At 45.1% G+C, this 26,777-nt stretch overlaps 1 protein-coding gene across 1 annotated transcript; it reads right to left on the bottom strand.

Annotated features, from left to right (window-relative positions):
• Window positions 1-1,845: 1,845 nt before the first annotated feature.
• Muc13 (mucin 13, cell surface associated) lies at window positions 1,846-25,431 on the bottom strand. The gene is made up of 13 exons (XM_085832287.1): window positions 25,383-25,431; window positions 20,958-21,038; window positions 20,178-20,726; window positions 16,438-16,566; window positions 14,939-15,045; window positions 13,488-13,543; window positions 11,616-11,782; window positions 9,666-9,788; window positions 8,895-9,021; window positions 8,067-8,104; window positions 6,372-6,456; window positions 4,873-5,068; window positions 1,846-1,991 (listed from the first exon to the last, which is right to left on the bottom strand). The coding sequence occupies exons 1-12, from the start codon at window positions 25,429-25,431 to the stop codon at window positions 4,873-4,875; spliced, it is 1,707 nt and encodes a 568-aa protein (XP_085688413.1). The 3' UTR covers window positions 1,846-1,991.
• Between the last annotated feature and the right edge of the window lie 1,346 nt (window positions 25,432-26,777).

Below are 26,777 nucleotides of genomic sequence, written 5' to 3'. Positions count from 1 at the left end.
TAGGAAAACCTGGCCAGAGGGAGGGATGGTTTCCCGATCTATTCAGATATTTTTTTTTCTTTAATGTGCTGGTATCTGAACGTCTGGGTCCCATCTACGTTAATCCGCTTTCCATCGCCAAAACAAACACTCTCAACAAGCTAAAATAGCAGTTTACCAACATATAGGTGCTCAGAATAAGTCAGCCTCCACTGGGATGGCCTGGCCAATCCCTGCATCCAAGAATGGGATCCCTTGGCCTGGATACTTGTCATGGAGTTGTGTTTGAGAGATAGAAGCCAACATGGTCTACGACATGTTAAAATGTTGTCTTGGGTGATGGAAAATCCCTGGTGAAGGTAGCAAATGTCGGGCAGGTCACTCCAAGGTGTCAAGTCACATTTTCTGTTTAAAATGAGACTCAAGGGGGAGCCAGGGAGATGGCTCAGCAGTGAAGAGAACTTATTGCTCCTGCAGTTCAGCAGTAGGCAGTACGGACTGAGCACCTGAGCTCTCAGCATCCGAATCAGGCAGCTCACATCTGCCTTGACTCCAGCTCTAGGGGGTCTGATGCCTCTGACCCCCAAAGCCAACTACATCTGCACATAGAAAATAAAAAATAAAACATCTACACCTACTTTAAAAGTTTAAAAAAAATCTTTAAACATGAAATGAGACTTGTGCTAGGAACTAGGGCTGACTTGTTTTCGAGGGTGCTTGCCTGGCATGCATGAAGCCCTGATATACCCGCTATCATCCCTACGAACCACATAAACCAGGCATGGTGGCACACACCTGTAAACCCCACACTAGCAATGCAGAGACAGCTCTGGTGAGGCAGAGGTAGGAAGAGCAGAAATTTCAGGTCATCTCCTGCTGTGTAAAATGTTCGAAGCCAGCCTGGGATACGTGAGACTCACTACTGCGAGCCTCCCAACACAAGAAAGGACACTATCCACCAAATATATTTTATTAAATCATTGCCTTCCACAATGAACAATCAAGAACAAATAATAACAAAAATACCTTTCGAGAGGACCAGACGTCAGACAGACAGGAGGGCACAATTAACATTTAAAAAGACAGATGATGGATGTATTTATATTTATCGTGTGTGTGTGTGTGTGTGTGTGTGTGTGTGTGTGTGTGGCCACTGCTAAGCCTCCATCATGGAGCAGAGGCTCAGTGAAGCATCACTGAGTGGACACCTGGCTCCTCTGTCAGAGTTCCAGATAGAAGGCCTGTGCTGTCACGGGGGCTTCACACTGACTGCTGCTTTTGTGGCTTTCCCAGGATCTATGTCTTGGGGGGATGGCAGCACCGGAGAGTACCCATTTGCTGCCTGAGGAGGGACATCATCAAGGGAGAAGATGCCACCTGCTACCTTCTCCCTCCCTCAGCCTTCCAGCATAGCTTCCTTGGCCTCTCTCTACCTCCAATGCTCCTGTTTCTCCTCCCTGCTTTCCTACCAACTAACATCTCAAAGACTTGAATGTCCCCACAGAGGACAGAGCCAGTCCAAGCCTTCTTTTTGTCATCTGGAGGTGCCTGGGTCCCCAGAGTCCTCCTGAGAAAGCTGGGACATGCTTCCATCTCTTGCCTGTCCTTTTGGGGGGAGGCCCTATCACAAGCAGCTAGCTGTTCAAGAGTGGCCGGAGTCCAGAGCTCAGGAGTGGCACTGCTCGGGGATGAGTTATGAGGCTGCTCCCTCTAGATTGGAAACACTAAGAGTTGACCCACCAGGAAAGAAAAGCCCCACACCAATCGCCATAGCATTCTGTACTAACTGGAGAAAATCAACTCTTACAAAGGCTCATAGGGTCTATGCGCATTTAATTTGATAGGCGTGTCTTCATCAAGCTTCGGTCTTCACACAGGTCCACACCCAGAGGGGTTGGCAAAGCACGCAGAGGAATGCTGGAGGTCAAACTTTGTCTCTGCCCATTTCTCCTTGTCCTTAAGACCGTAGCTTGTGTGGGCTGGGCTAGGGAGGGTTCCAAATTCTTATCATTCTATACAGGAGGAGAGAGAGAGGCAAGGCTTAGAAAAGATTTCTAGACAGCAACAGGAGAAAACTGATATTTGTCAATTATTTTAATATATTTTTTATCTTCTCCAGCTTTTTCCCTATGCTCCCTTGTGTCTTTGGGGTGTCTGTCTGTCTGTCTGTCTGTCTGTCTGGTTTGAGACAGGATCTTTATAGCCTAACCTGATGCTGTGTTTTGAATGAGGATGGCTCCCATAGATTTACATGATTGAATAATTGGTCCTCTTTGGTGGGGCTGTTTGGGAAGGATTAGGGGGTGTGGCTCTGATGGAGGAGGCATGTCACTGGAGGCGGCTTTGGGGTTTCAAAAGCCCACACCATTCCCAGTTAACTCCGTGTGAGCTCTGAGCTACTGCTCCAGTGCCAAGCTTGCCTTTCTCCCCACCAGGATGGCCATGCACTTATCCCCGACAATGTAAGTCTCACTAAACTCTTTCTTCTACAGGTAGTAGTCTTGGTCATGCTGTCTTACCACAGAGGAACTGACTAAGACAGCAGGCTTCAGATGTGTGGTCCTCTTGCTTCAGCCTCCCCAGTTGCTGTCTGGGTTTTGCTGCTGTTGGTATTTCCAATCTCTTGTGTTTTGCTTTGTTTTTATGTGCCGGGTTCTCAATATGTAGCTTCAGTCGGGCTAGCCTGGAAGTCACATGTAGCCCAGACTAGCCTGAAGCTTACATGGAGATCTACTGCTATATCTCAAGACCCCTTTCTTCCTCTTTTATATTTGATTCTTTCATTGGTGTGTGTATGTGTGTGTGGTGTATGTGTTCATGTATGTGTATGTGTACGTGCTTGTATGCAATATATGTGTGAAGACCAAGCGTTTATGGAGTGCTGGGATCTGAACTCAGGTCCCCTTGCTTGCTCAACAGGATCTTCACTGACTGAGCCATCTTCTCAGTTCCCTTTACATTTTTTTTTTAACAAGGTTGTTGGTTTTTTTAAAAAGATTTTATTTATTTATTATATGTAAGTACACTGTAGCTGTCTTCAGACACTCCAGAAGAGAGAGTCAGATCTCGTTACAGATGGTTGTGAGCCACCATGTGGTTGCTGGGATTTGAACTCCGGACCTTCGGAAGAACAGTCGGGTGCTCTTACCCACTGAGCCATCTCACCATTTTTTTTTCTTTTGAACAAATTGTCTCTGTTTTCTCTTCCCTTCCCACCTTGTCCCTGGCTCCTTTCTCCTCTTCCTTTTCTGTACCTCAGCCCTTTGTCAGTCGTCCCTTAGAGCCACTTCTCACCAGCCCCAAATCCTCCCCTGGGAAACAAAATGTTTCCAGTCAAACTTGCTTTTCTCTTTTGAAAGATTGAAATAGACTGCTTTGTAGGACTGGCCTAAGGCACTATCTATCTATCTATCTATCTATCTATCTATCTATCTATCTATCTATACACACATATAATGGGTAGACACATATACACATATAATGTATATGTATGTATATATACAAATGTATAATATATGTACATATATATTTATTTATTATATGTGTATGGGTGCTTTGCCTGCATATATGTCTGTGTACTATGTGTGTGCCTGTTGCCTGTGAAGACCAGAAAAGGGCACTGGATCCCGTGAGGCTGGACTTATAGATGGTTGTGAGCTGCTGCCATGTGGAGGCTGGGGATCAAACCCAGGTCCTCTGGAAGAGCAGCTGGTTCTTTTAACTGCTGAGCCATCTCTCCAGCCCTGGCATAAATTTAGAAATAAACTATTGCCTTGAGATGTCGGGGAAGAAGAGAGCTGTGTTTGTGCTTTTGTGCATTTGACATACAGGTTCTCACAGCTCCACCCTGCCCTCACTGTCATTTCCACACCTGACTTATACCCCAGTTTTTTATTTACACCCTGGTGCTGCCGTCCCAAGCATGTAGGTCAGAGTCATGGAAGTGGATATTTAGTTTAATTTTATTTTTGTTTTATTTTTGGTACTATAAACTGTAGGGCCTCACAGTGTTACTGCGCCTCTCTTTATTCATAATATGTTACTTCACCTCTCTTAATTACTATTTTAGTAATGTAAAGAGCTAGATTTCACCGTGTATTTTGTTCTTAATTGTTCTCCTCATCTATAATCTCCCCCCACCATCAAATCGTTTTTCCTTTTGAGACAGCATCTCACTGAGTCCTCCAGGCTGGCTGTGAATTCCTTCTGTAGCTCAGGAGGGCCCTGAACTTGCTACCTTCTTGTATCTTGAGTAGCTCTCACGATTGGTCCTGGTTAGAAGTGGATAATTATTTGTCTACCTATTACATTTATATACCTGGGAGGGAGAATACACATGCCACACTGTGCATGTGGAAGCCCAAGAACAGTTTATGGGAGCCTGTTCTCTCCCTCCTGCATGTGGGTCCTGGGACTGAGCTCAGCTCATCAGGCTCAAGAGGCAAGTACCTTTCCCAGCTGAGTGACCTCAGTAGCCAGAAAGTGGGTAAGTTAGAGGCACTCAAGGATGCTAAGACTGAGCTACTCTGTTTTATAAAAGAGGAAATGGAAGCCCTGAGACATTCAGAGACAGGGCTGATGTCATGTAGATGGCCATTAGTCCTAGCTAGGGACCAAGTGGTGACTGAGGCTGTGGCTGGGACCTCCTTGTTTGCTAATATTTCTTAAAAGATTTGTTTACTTCTTTTATGTGTATGAGTGTTTTGCTTGCATTTATGTATGCATACCCTGTGCTTGCCTGGAACCTGTATCATCATGTGAGTGCTGGCAACCAGCCCTCAGGTCCTCGGTAAGAGTGACACGTGCTCTTAACCGCTGAGCCACCTCTCCAGCCATGCCTCCCCTCTCCTCTACCTGGGCATTAGGTCCTGCCAAGACAGAGGCTGCACTCACCTAGTAGTCAGGGCGAGGCATGCTTCGCTGGTTTGCGTAGGGATTAGAGGTCTGACTTGGGACCCCTGTTCTGACTTTGGGGAAGATGCTGTTGTCTGCTCCTAAGTTGGAGAAGCCGGTCTGCCTCAGTCGTAGGTTATGAAAGTCATCCTCAATCAGCCTCTGCTGTTCTCCATCCTTCTTTTTGTTCTTTGACCTATAATCAGAAAATGTAATGAGGACTCAGGGAGGGCAACAAAGTTTCTTAAGGTATGAGTTTTGTTTGTTTGTTTATTGTTGTTGTTTTCTGAGACAGGCTTCACTATAACCCTGGTTGTCTTGGAGCTCACTAAGTAGACCAGGCTGGCCTTGAACTCACAAAAATCCTGCCGCATCTGCCTCCCGAGTGCTGGGATCAAAGGTACTACCCCTAGTTCTAGGGAAGAATTGTTGCTATAGAAAACCGATTATTGAGTCTGACTGATGTGAAGCAACTTAAACAAAAATATTTAATCATAAAGGACATTTAGCCATGTATATAGTATCACCTAAAAAGACAGAATTAAGTAAAAGCCATTGGACAGTTCTTTTTTTTTTTTAAAAAAAAGATTTATTTATTACTATACATAAGTATACTGTAGCTGTCTTCTGACACACCAGAAGAGGGCATCAGATCTCATTACAGGCGGTTGTGAGCCACCATGTATGTGGTTGCTGGGATTTGAACTTAGAACCTTCAGAAAAGCAGTCGGTGCTCTTAACCACTGAGCCATCTCACCAGCCCCATTGGACAGTTCTATTCAATGGGCATGAACATCTAGAGCTTGTGGAGAGGACCTGAGTTCAGGGTACAGCACCAGGCTGGGAGCTGAGCTTACAGCTGCCTGTGACCCCAGTTCTAAGGAATCTGACACTCCTCCGGATCCCTTGGACACTTTCTCTCACATATACTTATTTTATATATTATATAACATAAAATACATAATGTACTATTATATAGAGATATATTGTTTACTTATTTATTATTTATAGATCACTTATTAATTATTTATATATTATATTTAAATGTTATATGTAAATACATATTATTATATATAAATATAAAAGAAACAAATAATTTCCTTTCTTTTTAAAGGATTTATTTTTATGATTTTTCTCTAAGCATTTTATATATAATGTATAAATGATAGCTATAAAGTATTAAAATATAAATAATTCCTGTAACATACCAGTATATTACACAGAACATATTGTATTATTATAATTAATATATTATAGATATTGTTTTATATATTAATATATACTAATTTATATCACATATCATATATTATATACACAATATTATATGATATGTACTAATATATTTATTTTATATAAATATTAATTATAATATATAATATAAATATAATAAATTGTGATATAATTTATATAATAAATATATCGTTTCCTCTTTCTCATGCATGAGTATCTAGGAGCATCTGGAGAGCAGCATATTTAGCAGCATCTATTCACCCCCATACCTCGCAGAGACGATAAAAGCAATCAGCAAGATGAGGATGAGGGCTCCAGCAATGGTGCCCACGATGGTGAGGATCAGTTGAAATTCTGAAAGGGAAAACAGAAGAGAGGCCCGGTTAGTGTTAACTGTCAACGCGGCACAACTTGGAAAAAAGAGTATCTTAAGGAGGCATTATCTAAATTTGGTGAGCTGATGGCTTACATCTGGATCAGTGGTTGCCTTGACTGTTAACTGATACCGCCCATGGTGGGGAGCACCATTCCCTAGGCAGGGGGTCCTGAACAGTAAGAGAGAAGAGAGCTAGCTGGGAGCCAGAGTGCAGAAAGCAAGGATCCCTGTGTACATTCTCTTTTTACTCTTGACTGTGGAGGCAATGTTTGAATACCTGCCTTGATTTCCTCAAAATAATAAGACTGTAACCTGGAATTATAAACCAAACAAAGCCCCTGCCCTCTCTCCTCCCCCTCGTCCCCACAAGGTTTCTTTCTGTAGCTTTTGGCTGTCCTGGAGCTCACTCTGTAGACCAGGCTAGCCTTGAACTCACAGAAACCCACCTGCCTTTGTCTCTCACGTGCTGGGATTAAAGCCATGTGTGACCACTGCCCGAGTAGCTTTCTCTCTTATATTGCTTTGGCCAGAGTATTTGTCTCAGCAAAAGAAATAAAACTAGAACAAACTGGCAGCCTTCAGCACATGGGTCCTGCTATCTACTGCAGAGAGGCTGTGTTCCCAGTGGCTCCCACCATGAGCTCTATCACAGAGGCAAGCAGGGCAGGCGCTCGTCTCTGTTGCCACCCTCTCCTTGTCCTCATGTTTTAACCATGTCTGCAGCACACGGTCATCACAAGCAGCCTTTCCAGCTATAAAATCACAGATACAATCTCAGCTGAGGTCTCTCATCTCTCTCTCCATTTCTCCTACCACTGCCTGCCCTCCAAAGCGCCACCAGGGTCACTAGTAGAGGGGGCAGGTAATGGCTTACCAGGGAGGAGTCTGTTAATGCTAATACTCTTTATCTGCCCCAGGTGAGGGCTATAGACCTTTTATTATATAGCCCAGGATGTCCTTACATTCACAGCAGTCCTCATGTCTCAGCGATCCTAGTACTAAGACTACAGACATCTACCACTCTGCCTGGCTACTATGGACTCTTGAAAAATGACCATAAGATGGCCCGTAAACATAACACACAACCCAGTCCCAAACACAGTCTGAAAAACATTTGAAAACCCACTAATGCCAACAATGGTGGCACACACCTTTAATCCAGTACTCAAGAGGCAGAGGCAGGTGACTCTCTGGGTTTTAGGCCACCCAGGTTACATAGTAAGACCCTGTTTCCAAAATGAATGAATGAAATTTGGTAAGACCTGCTTAAGAATTTAAATGCCAGGTTTCTAAATGTTCACCAGTACCCATCATTTTTGAACACACGATCTATAATATAGAATCTGAGTAGATGACTAAGGATGCCTTTCTTTGGTCCTATGTAGGTTCAGAGCCACCGGCTCACCCCTGGGTCTGAGTTCTGTTATCTCTAACACAGGTGAATGTGGGGTACAGGGTCCAGAAGACAAGCTCAAAGCTGAGTTTTTCTCTCAGTGAGTTCAGGAACCTTTGGTGGAGTGAGCAGGGCTCTGGATGTAGTCTGCATGTATTTCTTGGATGTTTAGGAGTTTAGTGTATCTATACTCACGGTCTTTGCAATCCATCCCGCTGTAGCCAAATGGACACCTGGAACACATTCACAGTAGGGAGCCATGTTAAAGAGTCTCTTTAATTCTCAGCCCAATTTCCATTTCTCCCTTTCTGTCTGCCTTTCATTCTGTCCTTCCTTGATTTCTGTCATCTTCTTTATGCTACCACTTTCTCAAGAGAATACCTTCCATGGGGTTCTGGAAGGGTGAGGTGCACTCAACCCACTGTGGTCTTATTTGCTGAAGACTGAACATAACAGCCTCTGAACTCGAGGAAGGCTTGACCATTCAGGCAAAGCTGAATGTAAAAGCATGGAGTAGATGGACCCTCTCAAGGGCCTGTGTCATGATTCAGGTTTGTTTCTTCATTTTGTAATAGGCACCTAACATGTTTGTAACTGTTGCATGATAGGTTCTACCTACTGGAGTTTCTAGGAATACAGAAAGCTCAAAAACTCTTGGATGGGTATTGATGAGATGGCTCAGAGGTTAAGGGCTGCTCTTCCAGAGGTCCTGAGTTCAATTCCCAGCACCCACATGGTAGTTTATAACCATCTAGAATGGGGTCTGATGCCCTCTTCAGGCATGCAGGTGTGCATGCAGATACAGCACTCATACACATAAAGTGAATAAATATATCTTCAGGAAAAACAAAACAAAACCAAACAAAACAACCAACCAATCTTCTTGGTTCTTGATGACACCGTGATACCCTGTCTCTGCCAACCCATGCCAGCTTGCCAGCTTCCTGACACTGAACCAGCATATGTGCTACAAGCTTTGGCCTAGCTATGTTGTGACAAGATAAAAATGAAGTGATTTCTTACTCTTCACACTTCCTGTTCCCGTTTGCCCTCTGGTAGCCCGGCATGCACACACATTCCATTACTCCGTTATCCGTCTTTAAGCACTGCTCCTTCTCCTCTGCATTGCAGGGCTGAGAGCACGTTATAGCTTTAAAACAGAGTGGTTTCTAGGTCATTTTCAGAAACAATCTCTTGAAGAAGAAAAAGAAGGAGGAGGAAGAGGAGGAGGAGAAGGAGAGGAAGAGGAGGAGGAGGAGGGGAGGAAGAAGAAGGAGGAGGAGGAGGGGAGGAAGAAGAAGGAGGAGGAGGAGGAGGGGAAGAAGAAGAAGAAGAAGAAGAAATGTGTGTGTGTGTGTGTGTGTGTGTGTGTGTGTGTGTGTGTGTGTGTGTGTGTTAGAGAGCACATGCCACAGGACTTACGTGGAAGTCACAGGACAAATTACTTTCTGAGCAGAGTCAGTTCTTTCAGGTAAACTGAGTAAACTCAGGTCGCCAGGCTTGCTTAGCAAGTGTCTTTGCTGGTTAGAGCCATCTCACCACCCCAGAGACAATCTCTTCAACCCCAAGATGGCATGTAACATATTACAATTTTGTGCATTTTTTTTTTCTAAGTAACATAAGGATGTGTCTCATGTGAAGCTGACCATGGGCACCGCACCAACTCTTACCCAGGTCCTAGGCTAAAGTTAAAATATACATGGGAACCCAAAGCAGTCATGATTGTTTTTTTGAAAATACTAGGGGATGGAGTGAGAGTGGGAAGGTAAGTTTGGAAGCAGTTGTAACACTTACCAACACAAAAAGGAACCTGCGGGTTCAGCCTGTCCAGCCCAGGTTTGCACTTGCATTGTAAAATGTCCTGGCATTTATTGCTGTCATTCCCTACACAACCATAATGATCACACAAATTTATACCTGTGAGAGACATAAATACACAAAACACCAAATTAAAAAAGCACATTGAGGAAGCCCATATAGATAACTCGTGACAGCATTTCACCCTCGCTCCCTATGCAGTCATTCAGTTATTTGAGTTTTCTGTGTCCACGTTTCCTCCACCTATAAAACGGCTCTCATAAGTGTTTCCATGTTTGCAGTGAGAACAGAAGGAGCTAATGTAAATGATGGCCCACACGGGGACCTCAATACCCTACAGTATTTTGTTCATTTGTAGATACAGTGACATTTAAAAGTTAGGCTAAGGACACTAAAGTTTTTAGTTTTTTGTTTGTTTCGGTTTGGTTTTTCAAGGCAGGGGTTTTTTTCTGTGTAGCCCTGGCTATCCTGAAACTTGATCTGTAGACCAGGCTGGTCTTGAACTCAGAGATCCATCTGCCTCTGCTTCCTGAGTGCTGGAATTAAAGGTGTGTGCCAGTACACTCAGCTTTTGACACTGTTCTAATTTTTTCACCAGTTTTTTTTTTTTAATTTTTCTAATTTTTTGACCAGTTTCAGCTCTGAAAATGAGGGATTATAAGAGAAGCAATTACTCAGGAGTGTAAAAATGAGAACTCTGGAGTTGGGGAGGGGGCTCCCCGAGATTATACTGAGAAATGGGTAAATTTTTCTTAGCTGATGAGTACCTGTGGTCAGTGCCCATGCTGATGGGGACTCTCAGTTTCTTCATGTGTGTGCTAAGGCCTATCTAGCCCCAAACTACACAAGGCCAGGGCGCAGAGGCCACTGCTACTCTAGACAAAATTCTGAGACCAAGAAATACATCGGTGGATTAGCAGTGGTAGGTCCCACAACAGAGCTCTGTCTCACAGTATTTTACGCTCTAGGTCCTAACACATAACACACGAGAAGAAAGAATCTTTGTAAAGTCCCAAAGAAAAAGGTGTTGGGAAACTCTAAGTGAACACATTTATTTATGTTTTGAAAAACAGAACTCAGGGGTCGGGGAGATGACTCAGTCAATAAAGTGCTATTGTCCAAGTGTGAGAACCCAAGTTCAAGTGTGAGAATCCAAGTTCAAGTGTGAGAACCCAAGTTCAAGTGTGAGAATCCAAGTTCAAGTGTGAGAACCCAAGTCCAAGTGTGAGAACCCAAGTAAGTCCAAGTGTGAGAACCCAAGTCCAAGTGTGAGAACCCAAGTCCAAGTGTGAGAACCCAAGTTCAAGTGTGAGAATCCAAGTTCAAGTGTGAGAACCCAAGTTCAAGTGTGAGAACCCAAGTAAGTCCAAGTGTGAGAACCCAAGTCTAAGTGTGAGAACCCAAGTTCAAGTGTGAGAACCCAAGTCCGAGTGTGAGAACCCAAGTCCAAGTGTGAGAACCCAAGTAAGTCCAAGTGTGAGAACCCAAGTCCAAGTGTGAGAACCCAGGTTCAATCTCAAGCAACCACAGGGGGCGGAGGGGGGGGAGCAGGCATGGTGGTGCCCACTTATAACTCTAGCTCTGAAGAAGTGGAGATAGGAGGGCCTTGGGATCCACTGGCCTGCCAGACTAGCTATCTCACTTATCAGAGAAAAAAGGTAGCCTTCTGTGGGGTGGCCTAGTGTGGGACACTTGATTAGCATCCAGGGGACCCTAGGTTTAAGCCCCAGGAAGATGAACTCAGGGTAGATGACTCCTGAGGGGGAACACCTGCAGAGATTGACTTACACACACACACACACAAACACTACACACACACAGAGGGGGAGGGTGGAAGGTTGTGGGGGAGGGTGGGGAGGGTTTGAAGACAGCAATCAATCTGTTAGACCTTTAGGCAAACTTTAAGTAAAATTACTTAGTACTCACTGACATAGCCTTGCACGTTGCTATCAGTCTTAATTGCAGTTTCAATTGCAGAAGATACACTCTTTTCAGTTTCTTTTGTGTCTGCTCTAAACATATTTACTATGGATACACTGACTTCCTTTGTAGCATCACGCATTGCAGATCTTGCTGACCGTGAAGGGGCTGTGCTAAAAGAGAAATAGGGACTTCAATGGATAAATCAAACTGAGGAGTCAACAAACAGTCTCTGAACCTCCCTGATGCCCAAGTCTGCTGTGTGTGCTCCAGCCCTGACCCACTAGATCACATATGGAGGCCCGGGGGTAACACAGTGTCAAATTTTCAGCCTGCTGGCTTCTATTTGATGTGTGCTCAGAGAAAACTATAATGAAAACAATTCTTTTTTTTTTTTCTTCTTTTTCAAGAATTATTTATTTTATGTACACGAGTATGCTGTAGCTGTCTTCAGACACACCAGAAGAGGGCATCAGATCCCATTATAGATGGTTGTGAGCCACCATGTGGTTGCTAAGAATTGAACTCAGGACCTCTGGAGGAGCAGTCAGTGCTTTTAACTGCTGAGGCATCTCTCCAGCCCCCAAGACAACATTCTTTTGGAAGGTACTTGGAGTTCTCAAATCAGGTATGGTTTACAACCAAAGGATCCAACAAGGTCTGTATGAACAAGATGCTGGGCAGACATCCACAGCTTTCCATCTCAGGCCACAGCCTGTCTACACTGACTGGAGTCAGTAGGATTTTAGAGGCACCAGAGTCACGTGTGCTCTTTTGTATGAGTGTGTGTGTGTGTGTACACATGCATGTGCAGGTGTGAGTCCATGAGTGCTGCAGCATACACATACATATGAAGTTCAGAGGACAACTTTCTGGAACTCTGGAAATCAAACCCAGGTCACTGAATTTGGCTTACCCACTGAGCCATCTTCTGGGCCCAAGAACTGTTTTTATAAGCCTATTTAATCTTCTTCCCTCTCACAATCTGCAATGTTCTGTCCCAAGATTGTGCTTCCTATGTGATTCCCTGGATCATTACCAGGAATCACCTGGAACTGTGGACAGATAAGGCTCTATCCACAGCTCCTTTCTGGGCCCCAGAACTTTATTACCAATTGCCAGTCTGGCAAGTGGCATCCAACAGTGGGCAAGTGAAGGCCTTGGTTGACCACCAGGGTTTTCCACGATGTGTTCTTCTCCATGTACCTCCACTTGCCCCTGAACTCCTTGGCCATGCCAAACCTGCTAAGGAGCCTGTCGGCCAGCAGCAGGCAAGTGCTGTAGCCTGTGGCTTCCACACAGTATCTCGGTAGTTCATGAGCACCGGCTGTTATACTCCCTTTCAGCCGGCGTAAGCACTCTGAAGGATGGCGTTCCCGTCCGCTACAAGAGCTGTCTCCCTATATTTGAGTGTGTTGTATTTGTTTCTGTCCTGGATCACGAAGCATTTTTGACCATCGTAGCCAGTTTTACCCTCTCACTGTCCCTTTGATTCCCCTGTTGTCCCCGAAAGTAGCCTTTATCCTTGATGACATTGGCAAACCCCATCCCGGAACACCATGGCTCTACCCACCAGTGAAGGGGTAGGGACAGTCTACCTTAGGAGACTGAGGCTGGAGCTCACCAATTTGCCTAGGTTGGCTTGCCAGTGAGCGTGAGCTCCAGGGATCCCACTGTCTCTATTCCCCAACTGAGGCTTCTTATGTAGGTACTGGGGTTCCAAACTCAGTTCCTTGTGCTTGTGGGGCAAGCACTTTACCACCTGAGCCACCTCCCTGGCCCCACGGCTATTTCTTCTTGACGTATCATCAAGAAGAGCAGACGTGAAGCACAGATAAGCTGCCTCCAAAGTACCTCACTGGTCCAAAGCCAACTTACCTCACTTTAATAATTACAGTCTGTCCATAGTCAGTCTTATTAAATGTTTTTTCAAACTGTGGAGGAAAACAGATGTAATAACAAGGGGAACAAATTTAAATTATATTCTAGGTTTAAATATTTCTTTTCTTTTTTCTTTTTCTCTTCCTTCCCCCATTCCTTCCCTTTTTCCTCCCTCCCCACTCCCTCACTTCTTCCTCCCTCCCTCCCTCTCCTTCCCTTCTTATGTCAAGATGAAAGGCAGAGAGAAGAGAATCATCCAGAAGTTGGAAGGCCAGCTAGCTTGGAATATACAAAGTGTGGCAGAAACAAGAGACCATGTCCTAGCAAGGTGGAAGGAAAGCCAACTCCTGAATGTTGTCTTTGACACAAACAATATGACATACTCACACCAGTGCATGCACACACACACACACACACACACACACACACACTAAAATATTTTAAAAAGAACAATAACATGGAAGTTGGAGAGATGGCTCAGGGTTAAGAGCACTGACTGCTCTTCCAGAGGTCCTGAGTTCAATTCCCAGCAACCACATGTTAGCTCACAGCCATCTGTAATGGGATCTGATGCCCTCATCTGGTGTGTCTGAAGATAGCAACAGTATACTCATATACATAAAATAAATAAATAATTCATAGAAAAGAAAAAAGAAAAAGAACAATAATACAAAAATGTTTTCTAGCCGGGTGGTGGTAGCACATGCCTTTAATCCCAGCACTTGGGAGGCAGAAGCAGGCGGATTTCTGAGTTCGAGGCCAGCCTGGTCTACAAAGTGAGTTCCAGGACAGCCAGGGCTATACAGAGAAACCCTGTCTCCAAAAACAAAATAACAACAACAACAAAAAAAATGTTTTCTAAAACCAAATAAACAAAAACACTATTTGACTCTTTGAAACTGTAAGAATGCTTGACTGCCTCCTGGACTCTCCTGACTGAGCTCAGGTGTCTAAACACTGGCTGGCTGAATGCTGTAGAGAGTTTCTGAGCTCTCTCTCATTCTCTCTCTCTCTCTCTCTCTCTCTCTCTCTCTCTCTCTCTCTCTCTTGTGGTTTTGAGACAGGGTTTCTCTGTCTCTGCCTTCTGCTTCGATTAAAGGCATGCATTACAACACCCCACAAACTAATTTGTTTCAAAAGACACAGTTAGAGCTCTTATTTATTTAAAACCACACCAATAGCTTCTCTAACTGGCAGGTCTGGAGCCGAGTCCCAAGGCTGCTTTCTGGAGGCAGGGCAGGGCTATGCTGGGTGAACGCACAGATGCACAACCACAAGGAGGCCCAAGAATCCCTGGGGAGCTACCTGTCCTCCAGGAGGGGTACATGTCACTTTGTCAACAAAAAGCACAATTGTGTCATGTGGCCACATGAAGATCAGTCCCATGCTTTGCTGGTCCAGCTGAGAAGGAAGATACTTCATAGATGAGAAAGTGGGAAAATACTTACAAATTTGACAACATTGTTGTACAACTCTTGATAGCCCACAGAGTTTTCATCTTCCAAGTTGGCTGTTTCAGACACACTCATGCTAATGTCCCCAGGGAATGTCCTTCCTGAAAATCAGGCAAACCCTCTCTGAACCATTTAATGTTAATAGGGCCATTGCAATTTTGTGTCTAAAGTGTGTTACTTTTCTTCTTCTTTCTCTCTTTCTTTTCCTTCCCATTTCCCCTGCTTTAAACATGGTCTCACTGTGTATTCCTGTCCACAGGCTGATCTGGAACTCCATTTGTAGATCAGGCTAGCTCCAAATTCACAGAGAACTGCCTGGTCTGTCTCCCAAGTGCTGGAATTAAAGGCATGTGCCACTGTCTTTGGCTTTTTTTTTTTTTTTTTTTTTTTTTATTCTTGAACTTGGTGCATACTATTTAAAATGGAAAGGCATCATTTACATGGAGTAGATACCCAGAAATCAGATTATTAGTGCTAAAAATACAAACTTTGGGAAATATAGCTCTAACTATTGTGGGCAACATAGTCTGTCTGCTTCTTATACAACTGATCTGCTCTAGCAGGAAAAGCAATTTTCTACTTATAAAGCAGAACAAAAAATATCATTTAAACCATTGATTCTTGGGCTGGAGAGATGGCTCAGTGGTTAAGAGCACTGACTGCTCTTCCATGGGTCCTGAGTTCAAATCCCAGCAACCACATAGCGGCTCACAACCATCTGTAATGAGACCTGATGCCCTCTTCTGGTGTGTCTGAAGACAGCTAAAGTGTATTCACATACATAAAATAAATACTACTACTACTCCTAATAAAAATTTTAAAAAATTGGTTCTCAACCTTTGTAATGCTGTGACTCTTTAATATAGTTCCTCATGTTGTGGTGACTATTTTTGTTGCTACTTCATAACTAATTTTGCAACTGTTATAAATTATAATGTAAACACCCACATTTTCTGGTGGTCTTAGGTGACCCCTGTGTCTCGGCCCCCAGGAGGAGAACCACTGATTTAGAAGGCAAGCAAGCAGGCTTTGGGGTCTGCAGCGCTGGGTGACCTAACTCACCTTGCACTGAGGCACTTGGTTAAGTCCATTTTTTGGAGCTCTGACAACTCAGGCCAAGCTCACAGCCTTCCTCTGCCTCAGTGCCCTGTGGTTGCATCTGTACACTGTAGACTAGTTCTTATTTTGTAGTCAGTTTTCAGGGGAAACTGACACATTGTGTATCTCATTTTGTATCTAGTCCATTCTGAAGAAGCAGAGGGAAGGGTTTGGCCCACACCAGACCTTCCTTCAGCCTAGCTTCCAAATCTGCCTTAATCTATCCCCCACTTCCCCAGGATTGGCTGGAACAAAAGCAGACCCCCCCACCCCCCGTCTTCATCGCCTGCCTTCAGATTTTTGTCTGCCCCTTTTGCTATTGTTTGAGATCCCTGTAAAGTCCACTTCCAGATATGAGATGCAGGACTCCGCCTTGGCTGTCCTTTGGCGCTTACCTTTCTCACATGACGACAGAGACTCGTTGTAGTAATAGCCTTCTAAACACAAGCAGAAGTATTCGCTATGCAGCTTAACACAAGAAGCAGCTCCTTTACAGGGGTTAGAGTTGCAGGGATCACTGGGACCTTAGATGGAGGAGAAAGACATTACAAATCCACAGACCTCAGCGAGTAACTCCTGGTGAGTCTTCTCTACTCTTCACACCCCCCTTCTGGAAGCGCTTGCTCACCCTGGCTGGCCTGCAAATTCCTACGCAGATCAGACTAGCCTTAAACTCACAGAGGCCCACCTGCCTCTGTCTCCCAAGTGTTGGGATCAAAGGTGTGCACCACCATACCTGGCCTCTCTACCCTTCTTGTATGACTTCATAGTACATCTTTAGAAGGCCTGGTAACAGTGTGTTTGCTTCGGTCTGTGGGGAAGATCAATACTATGGTTTGGGGGCTGACTGTTTGCCGGCAGCAAAGGTTAGAGATTGCCCCCAATCTGCTTTCTTAGATCCCTGTTTGAAAGAGGAGTAGCTTTCTACTTGTAAGGAGTGGAAGCTCTTCAGATCCTGAGGGCATCAGTGCCTGCTCCCAAACACAAAGGAAGGCTCCCCAAACCCTTTTTAAACAAAGCAGGTTTTTATAGAACAGTGCGGTAATCACCAGACAGGGCAGGATAGCAGGAAGTTCCAAAGGGGAATATATTCTGAGGAGCAGAGCTGTCACACATCCATGAAGAAAGGGAGAGACAGCCAGGCATGGTAGCACATGTCTTTAATCCCAGCCTCCAGAAGGCGGACACTGTTGGATCTCTGAGAGTTTGAGACCAGCTTGGTCTATAGAGTAAGTTTCAGGCCAGCCTGGGCTATGGAAGAAAACTCTTTCTCAAAAGAAATAACCAAGAAAGAAAAGGAACAATTAAGAAGAATGCAGATTGGCCTAGTGAACTTCCTCCCATCCAAGTACGGACCAAGTCCAACCTGCTTAGCTTCCCGTGAAATCAAGTCCATTCAGGGTAGAGTGGCCTGGGCAACCCAGTAGTAGCTTTCTAGGGGGGGCATCAAGGACATGCTGCACCCTTGACTCTGCAAGGGAGGATTCAGAACAAAGAAATATTACAATGGATCCTGCACCCTGACCTAGATTCCTGGGTTGGACACACATGGCTCAGGCCCTATTTCCAGGAAACTGGTAAGATTGGAGGAGGGACATCTACAGGCGAGCACATGGTGATCTCGATTGGCCTGCCTGCCTTCTTCCGTTTTTTTCAGGACTGGGGATTGAACCCAGGCCCTCATGCATGTTAGGCGCGTGCTCTACCACTGAGCTATAGCCTCAGCCACTGGTTCACTATGTTCTTCATCTCCACAAAGTCTGGAGATTTTTCAAAAAGGATTTTTGTTTGTTTGTTTGTTGTTTGGTTTGGTTTTTCAAGAGAGGGTTTCTGTATGTAGCCCTGGCTTTACTGGAACTTGCTCTGTAAATCAGGCTGGCCTCGAACTCAGAGATCTGCCTGCCTCTCTGCCTTCTGAGTGCTGGGAGTAAAGGCATGTGCCACTTCTCCCAGTTCAAAAAGCTAATTTTAAGACCCAGTATGTGTGACATGCTCCTCTGTGACAAGAGAGCAGTTGTACTTACTGCATTTGCTTAGGTTGTCTTTGAAGGGGGACACAAGGATCTGGCAGTAGAGGTTGCTTCTAGAGTTCTCCAAGGGCCATGGTGTTTAGGGGAAAAGGACACTGGCTTTAACTGCTTACCCTTTTGTCCTGATTAAGCTTTACTGACACAACCGTGGGCCTGCTGTGTTTTCGTTTTATTGGATGTTTTTTTAATTAAAAGAATTCTTTCACTTATTCATTTCCTGTGGGATGGATGAATAGGCACACGTGTGTAGGATCTGAAGATGGAACTCCAGCACTTTAGCCAACTGTGCCATCTCATTGGCTCCTCTTTTAAACTTTTCAGGCAGCATCCCTAGAGTCCAGGCTGGCCTCAAACTTGTTACATAGCCAAGGACAGCCTCGAACACTTGATCCTCCTGTCTCAATCTTCCAAGCCCTGGGACTACCTGTGTGCTACTAGACCCGGCAAAGCCAGGTATGTTAAGTAAAGTAAATGGCTTTAAAAAAAAAAAAAAAAGGATTCAGCCCCATAGCAAGGAGAAATAGGATGCGGGTTCTCTCTGGGGGACAGCAAACAAGCAACGCAGGACGACAAGACATGTTTTCTTTCTAGAAATAAAGGGCAAACTCAGGAGAGTGATTGGTGGAGGAATGGTTAAGTCACGTTAATCACGTTAGATGTTAAAGGTGGAAGGGATGAGCATCACTCCTTAGTTTCAAAGGGATGTTGTGTTGTTTTGTTTTGTTTGTTGAGACAGGATTTCTCTGTGAAGTCTTGGCTGTCCTGAAGCCTGTTCTATAGGTCAAGGCTGGCCTTGAACTCAGAGATCCACCTACCTCTGCCTCCCAAATGCTGGGATTAAACCTGTTCTATAGGTCAAGCTGGCCTTGAACTCAGAGATCCACCTACCTCTGCCTCCCAAGTGCTGGGATTAAACCTGTTCTATAGGTCAAGCTGGCCTTGAACTCAGAGATCCACCTACCTCTGCCTCCCAAGTGCTGGGATTAAAGGCCTTTCCCCCCCACCCCAACATTAATCTCAAGGTCTTAAGTGAGTTCACTGGAGCCAAGAGAGAAGCAGCTTGCCTCATGCCAGCCAGCATGAGGAGTCATGAAGGACTGCTCTGGAGGAAGCAGAAATGGCCTGGAGAAGCTCCCGGTTCTAAGACCACCACAGCTGCCCACATGGCTGGGTGCTAATGACTGATCGAACTGATTTCTTAGATATCTGTCAAGGAAAACTTGGAAAGAGATCAAAAGTGCACGGAGACACACATGATCTCTTTGGGGCAAGTCACTGTTCTCTTTGGGCCTCAGTTTCCTTTTCCTAGAATGACGTGATGTATTTGAACTCTAAATTCTGAAGTCTGGGGAGTCCTCTAGGCCAGTGCTTGGTAAATTATGGCCCATGAGCTGTAACTAACCAACCCTTTATTTTTATAAATACATTTTTATTGGGATATAGCCAAGTTCATTCATTTGTACATTGACACGGCTGCTTTTGTTTTGTTTCAACAGAGACCACATGTTGCCCACAAAGCCTAAAATATATACTCTCTCTTTTTTTATATATACTCTCTGTTTTGTTTTGTTTTGTTTTTCTGATAAACTTTGCTGACACTCATTCTAGATCAAGTTTGGAGAACTCGTCAAGTGGTTTAGTATCATTGCTTATGGCCAATCACACTTTGGCCCTGGTCAGCCAACAACTGTTTGAGGACAGTCATTGTTTGGCTTCTTAACCCTTGGGCCCAAATTCAAAGGCTTGACTAAGTGTGGGAACTGTGATCAGCCACCATCCTGACGGATTCCAGGGTAGAGCCGATTTCTTCCTTAAGGACCAGTGTGGCTGACAAGCCAGCAAGCTCTTAGGCTAACCTGTATTTTTTCAAAGAACCTGAAACTACTTCCGGCTCTCCTTTGGGCAGCTCTCACAAAGACCAAACTTAAAAGAACATCTTCCACAGTTAGCAAGTAGCTTAAGGGACAGGAAGGGAAAGAATATAACTGAGCGCTAACTTAGGGGTTCCTCCCGCACCATTCCCCTTCCTCACCAGAACATACTGACACATCACAGACTTCGGTGCTCTGAACCCTAGTGAGGAGATTTTCAGGGACCACGCTTACCTGTGCTACTACCGCTAGGCACGGTGGAAGAGCTGGCGCCACCAGGAGGCTGGGTTGGCCCAGAGGGCTGAGATGAACTACCTGGAGATTGACTTGGTGCCGGGGTGGGAGGACTGGCGCCACCAGGAGGCTGAGCTGATCCAGGCTGAGATGAACTACCTGGAGATTGACTCGGTGCCGGGGTGGGAGGACTGGCGCCACCAGGAGGCTGAGCTGATCCAGGCTGAGATGAACTACCTGGAGATTGACTCGGTGCCGGGGTGGGAGGACTGGCGCCACCAGGAGGCTGAGCTGATCCAGGCTGAGATGAACTACCTGGAGATTGACTCGGTGCCGCGGTGGGAGGACTGGCGCCACCAGGAGGCTGAGCTGATCCAGGCTGAGATGAACTACCTGGAGATTGACTCGGTGCCGCGGTGGGAGGACTGGCGCCACCAGGAGGCTGAGCTGATCCAGGCTGAGATGAACTACCTGGAGATTGACTCGGTGCCGCGGTGGGAGGACTGGCGCCACCAGGAGGCTGAGCTGATCCAGGCTGAGATGAACTACCTGGAGATTGACTCGGTGCCGGGGTGGGAGGACTGGCGCCACCAGGAGGCTGAGCTGATCCAGGCTGAGATGAACTACCTGGAGATTGACTCGGTGCCGGGGTGGGAGGACTGGCGCCTCCAGGAGGCTGAGCTGATCCAGGCTGAGATGAACTACCTGGAGATTGACTCGGTGCCGGGGTGGGAGGACTGGCGCCTCCAGGAGGCTGAGCTGATCCAGGCTGAGATGAACTACCTGGAGATTGACTCGGTGCCGAGGTGGGAGGACTGTTGCCACCAGAAGATGCTGAATTATCGGCCTGAGATGAACTACCTGTGGACAGAGTCCCACGTGGGAGGATTAGTGCTGCGAGTCACCATGGAAGAGCTGGCGACACTAGGAGACAGATTTGTTCCAGGAGGCTGAGGTGAATTCCCTTTGGTCTGAATTGTCCCAGACTTCTTGTCAGACTTGGTTGTCACAGAGGACAGAATTGAACTATCTCTGGTCTCATTGGCTACATTCTCAGGCAGATCATTAACAATACTTGAGGCAGAGGCTGTTGTGATTTTGGTTAAGGGAACAAGGTAGCCAAATGTCAGAGGACAGTGTGTTAGATAAATAATAGCAATTACTGTCCATTCTAATCAAAACTCATCTTGGATTTTCTGGGGGAAATGAATATACTTGATTATGTTAAAAGTGGCTCCTTCTCAGCATAACAAAATTTAAAATAAAAACAGACAAAAATGGAAAATATTATTGAAAACTACCACACCTAACATAGCTTAATTATGCCTGTGGAGAGCTAACTGAGTGTAGAGTTGTGGTGATAACATTCATGAAGAGTATCAAGTCGGGAGTGGTAGTATATGTCTGTAGAGGCAAGCCTGGGCTACATGAGGCCATGTTGCAAAACTGAGAACGGAAACAAAAAAAACCACTGAGATCAGTACCTGAACTTTGGTGACAGAGACAAGAGGCTCAGGACACCCTTTGCTCCCTATCAAGTTCAAAGCTAGCCTGAGCTACAGGAGACTCTATCTCAATTTACAAAAGAAGACATTAATACCAAGAAAAAGCAAATTTTATATCTATATTTGGGAAACTGTGTTTAATAAATTCCCAGGACATTCAGAGGAAGACAATTGAAAGTGGTGGCGCTGTTACCACCAGGAAGTGCCTTCTTTCTACATTCCAAGGAAACAGACTTGATTGTCCACATTGGGGCAGTTTTCTATGTTGAAGGGGACCTGAGAAGTTGGTTTTAAGAGAATAATCTCGTAGAAACACCTCACTGAGCCAGGCAGTGGTGGCACATGCCTGTAATCTCAGCACTTGGGAGGCAGAGGCAGGATTTCTGAGTTTGAGGCCAGCCTGGTCTACAGAGTGAGTTCCAGGACAGCCAGGGCTACACAGAGAAACCCTGTCTCGAAAAACTAAAAAAAGAAAAAAAAAAAAAAAAAAAAAGGATGCCTTCTTTTGTAAATTGAGATAGTCTCCTGTAGCTCAGGCTAGCTTTGAACACTTCACTGAGTGCTGATTATAGTTCTTCCACATTTTGGTTTGGTTTGGTTTTTTTGAGACAGGTCTTGCTATGCAGTGTAGTTGGCCAGAAATTCCCAATCTTTCTGAGTGCTGGACCAGTGTGTTTGTTTGTTTGTGTTGTTGTTGTTGTTTTCTGGTACATTTCTCTAGACACATCTGCTTTGAGATAATAAGATAAATAAATGGTCCGTGTCCTAAAGACTGTGATAGACATCAAAGCTGTATTTACCGCTTTCCTAGAACTCCCTAGGAAGCTTGGAAGACTGCCTTTTAGTCGCCCACTTAGTGACCCATTTCCTGGGACTCCTCTTGTCTCTAAGAACTCTGACATTGACAACAGATTATACAAATTATTAAATGAAAACCTTTGTAGAGAGGAAACCATTCATAAGCCCTATGATATAGGATGCTAATGTTCACTATGATTCCCCCAGGGGCCAGTAAGATGCTCCAGGCAAGGCCCAGTTCTTCACCTTGGACAGGACTTGGCTACTAGTAGCTAGAAGAGACAAAGAGATAAGCAATTGTTTTTCCATCACCAAGAAAATAGTCACTAGTTGACCACAGTCATGTGGCCCACTGCCTCACATCTCCTGGGACTTTCTCATTTATCAAGGGCTTACCCTATACCTGATGTGACCCTGTGAGACAGACACAAATGTCCACCTGAGAAGAGCCCATGGACATTGGTTGAGATGATTTGTCCATGGCACTGTTTGAACTACAACTTTGTCAGAGGTCTGTGGAGAGGCATGCATGAGCCTATGGAAGTCAGAAAAGGCGATTGGATCCTATACAACTGGAGTTCCAGTTGGGAGGTGAGCCCCGGTCCTCTACAAGAACTATAAACGCTCTTAGCCACTGAGGCATCTCTCCAGCCCCAGCTTCCATCTTTCTGTTCCCTCAGATCTGAGAGCTGCTTTCTAACCCACACCACAGTAATAACCCTACAGCTATAGATCAACTATAGGGTGCCAACTATTGACTTAAATGAGGAAAAAAAAGTTCTTTCTATTGGTTCTTTTCTGGAGAACACTCTAGGACCACCATCTGTCCAGAGCACATGGTACCCAATGCTAGCTGAGAGCCATACTAAAATGCTTCTGACAGACAGAAGTCCTCAATAGTAAGAGATGCTGCCTCTCACTAGATGCCATGGAAAAGAGGAGCCCTAGTGGTTAGGGGAAGCAAAACGCTGGCAAATGGATCCTGATGAGGGGGCTTAGGATGCCATCTGAGCATGCCCTCATTGTCCAGGAAGTCCTTATGACATTTCTGGGTGAGACAGGTGGAAGATGTATAAGATCCACCTCCTGTCCTCAACTGCTGAGACCGACATGGAACATACGCAAGCAAGAGCAAACACAAATGTTTAAATATTGGATCCAATGGCAGATACAGTGCTATGAGCCTAAGCTTCCTGCTGTGGGCTGTCTCCTCTGTTATTACGGAAGGAGAAACCACAGCTAGTAACCGACTACACTGTATTTGGATCCCTGCCTACCAAGCTCTGAAGTGTGGAGCCTGCTCCTGTACCCTGCTAGGGGAATTCTCTGGCCCAAGTCTCCTTTCTACACCTCTAAGGTACCTTGAGATCCACGACTATGAATTCTCTAACCTCTAGCCATTTCCCCAAGCCTTCCCAGCAAAGGATTCCCTTCTCAGTACCCTTATGTCTTACAGAAGGCATTTCTTCTTCGCGGTGACTCCTGAAAGTCACATAGATCTTATCAGTTCTAATTGGGACCTGAAGACTTGGCCACAGCACCTGCCTCAGGTTTGGCAGAGGAGATCTGGTGAGGCCTACCCTCCTCTTAGGACAGCTCTTCTCCCCCAATCTTAAAAGCAGATCAAAAAAAAAAAAAAATATTGCCGGGCGGTGGTGGCGCACGCCTTTAATCCCAGCACTTGGGAGGCAGAGGCAGGCGGATTTCTGAGTTCGAGGCCAGCCTGGTCTACAAAGTGAGTTCCAGGACAGCCAGGACTATACAGAGAAACCCTGTCTTGAAAAACCAAAAAAAAAAAAAAAAAAAAAAATTGGGTCAGGGAATAAAGAAGCTTGCTTATGGATAGTATTAAATATCCATTAATGATATTTTTAGGGTATGAAAGGATATGAATATAAAAGTTGAACAAGTTTTTTATGTTATTTGATTCTCAAAATACTCAATATTATTAATGTGTTATAAATGTATAAAATGCATTTAAATAATAAAAAATTAAGAAGAAAAAAAAGAAAGAAAGAAAAGAAGCCTGCTGCCAAGGCTGGCCACCTGTGTTCAATCTCACGCAGGGGGTGGGAAGAGAGAAACCACTTTCTGGGAGTTGTCCGATGACCTCCACATGTTTGGTAATTAAATGTAGTAAGAGGTTTCAAAAGCTCCTATCTTGCCATGTATGTTGGCTCATACCTATAACCCAGCACTCCAAGGCAGTTGGATCAGAAGTTCATCTACTGTACGGAGAGTTCAGTTTAACCTTGGTAGCATGAGATTCCATCCCCCAAACAAAGCAAAACAAGTGGTCCTTTACATTGAACTCAATTTCTCTTCCCCCTTCCACTGCCTCCAATGCCTTATTCCTTTCTTGCATTTGACTTCTAGATCTGGATTTCTCCCAGGATGGAGTGGGGGTGGGGGACAAATCCCTTACCTACTCAAACCCAGATAACCTCTCCCTAGTCCAGAAGAAGAATACCTGTAGGGTGTCTAACCCCCACAGGGATTGCTCGTTTTGGCCAGCGATCCCCAGTTTCAAGTGTTGGTGAAAACAGACATATCCCCGACCCCTCCAGGTCTGACTCTCTGATGATCACAGGAACAGATCCGGCTTGCTACCTCATCCTTGCACGACTGAGTCATCTTTAGCCAACTTCAGACAAACCTCTGCCCTGCTGTGTCCCAATGTCAGCCATAGACTTCTTTTGCCTCTGCTGTCTTGGGGGTCACAGATGAAAATGTCAGAGTCTCTGAGCTGAGCTAGACAAGAAATGGCCCCAAGTCAAGACTAGCAGTCACTTTAAAAAGTTGTAGGATCAAGCCTGCTGTTTCTGTTTCAGAGACTACGATGCCAATTCAAGTTATCAAGTTACAGAAGCAACCACAAAATAACAAAAAAGGAGCTTCTTACCTGCAGTCATCAAAAGGAGACTGAGAGAGAGAAGCAGGAAGCCTTTCATGGTGGCTGCTCTTGCTTGATAATCCAAGGAGGAAATGTGTCCTCTCCTTCGCTGCCTGGAGTTTTAACTGTCTTTCAAGTCCGAAGTCCACTCATTAACTGATAGAGGCAAAGGCAATTCGTGGTCAGGATCTGGTCATACAGCACGGGCTGCTTCCAGCCTCAGAGTCAGGTCACTTGAGCCCAGCTTCAGGTTGATATCCTTGACTCAAAGTCCAGGACAACTGTAGAAGTCTGAGTTCTCTTTAGAAATCCTTGCAAGGTCAAAGGTGAGTGTATTCAGCTAATCTCTCTATATCTTGGGAATGGTAGACCTATCACCTCCCAGAGCCTACTACCGTCTCTCCACACACTCAGTAATCTAGCCGTGAATGATCATGGCCTTACCTCTGACCCCTTCTTATTTTGTGTGTGCACACCACAGTGCTCATGTCGCTGCCAGAGGATGGTGGGAAGGGTTGATTCTTGACCCTTCACCATGTGGGATCATGGGATGGAATTCAGGTCATCAGGCTTGGTGGCAGATGGCTTTACCTCTGAGTCATCTTCTGGGCCCTCCCCTTCCCAACTCTCCACCATTTGACTGCAAAGAATTCTATTTTCTCTACCTGCCGTTCCAAGAATACCTGAAAAGTCCTTTCATGTTTTCTTCAACTATTTATGACTTGACTTGTGTCATCTTTTGCTGTGCACTCCCTCTCTGGGCTTTTCCTAATGGTCACTTCTAGAAACTTCTAGAGCTAGCGTTTCCAAGCTTCCCTCCATCTCACATATCACTTTAACTGGACATAGACCCTAGTTGTCACGCTCCTATTAGAAGCAGGCTTGAAGGTCATTGAGGATAGGCTCCCTTTCCCATAACCATCTTGGCCCACCATCTGTCGTGAGTCCAATTTTAACGGAAGCCAATTATCGTAACTGCCTCTCCTTAGAATTTGAAATTCCACAAGCAAAGAGAAAACTTGGGAGGCAGAAGAGGCAGACAGATCTCTGTGAGTTCAAGGCCAGCCTACTCTACAGAGAGAGTCCCAGGCCAACCAGGGTTGCCTAGTAAGACTGTCTTTAAAAAACAAAACAATAAAATCAAACAAACAGCAACAGAACAATCACCATGTGAATGGCATCATAGTCACTTTTTAAAAGCATTCCTTCCTCGCTATTAAAAAAAGGGAAGGGAAGAAGGAAGGTGGGGGTGACAGCTTTGTTGAGGCCCACAAAGAGAAGGAAGGCTGCTTCCTCCCGGCAAAGCAGGCCCATTGTTACTGGTCGATCATTCTTCTGCGCTCAGCTCTGTCTTCTGTCCACGGCCCTGGGTAGAGACAGGGCTTTCTAGAGAAGAAACGAGGC

Source organism: Mus caroli, unplaced genomic scaffold (genome assembly GCF_978045245.1).
Source record: "Mus caroli unplaced genomic scaffold, Mus_caroli_1 scaffold_17, whole genome shotgun sequence".
Taxonomy (NCBI): Eukaryota; Metazoa; Chordata; class Mammalia; order Rodentia; family Muridae; genus Mus; species Mus caroli.
Note: the sequence above shows the minus strand (reverse complement) of the source record. Positions and strands in the feature narration are given on the sequence as shown.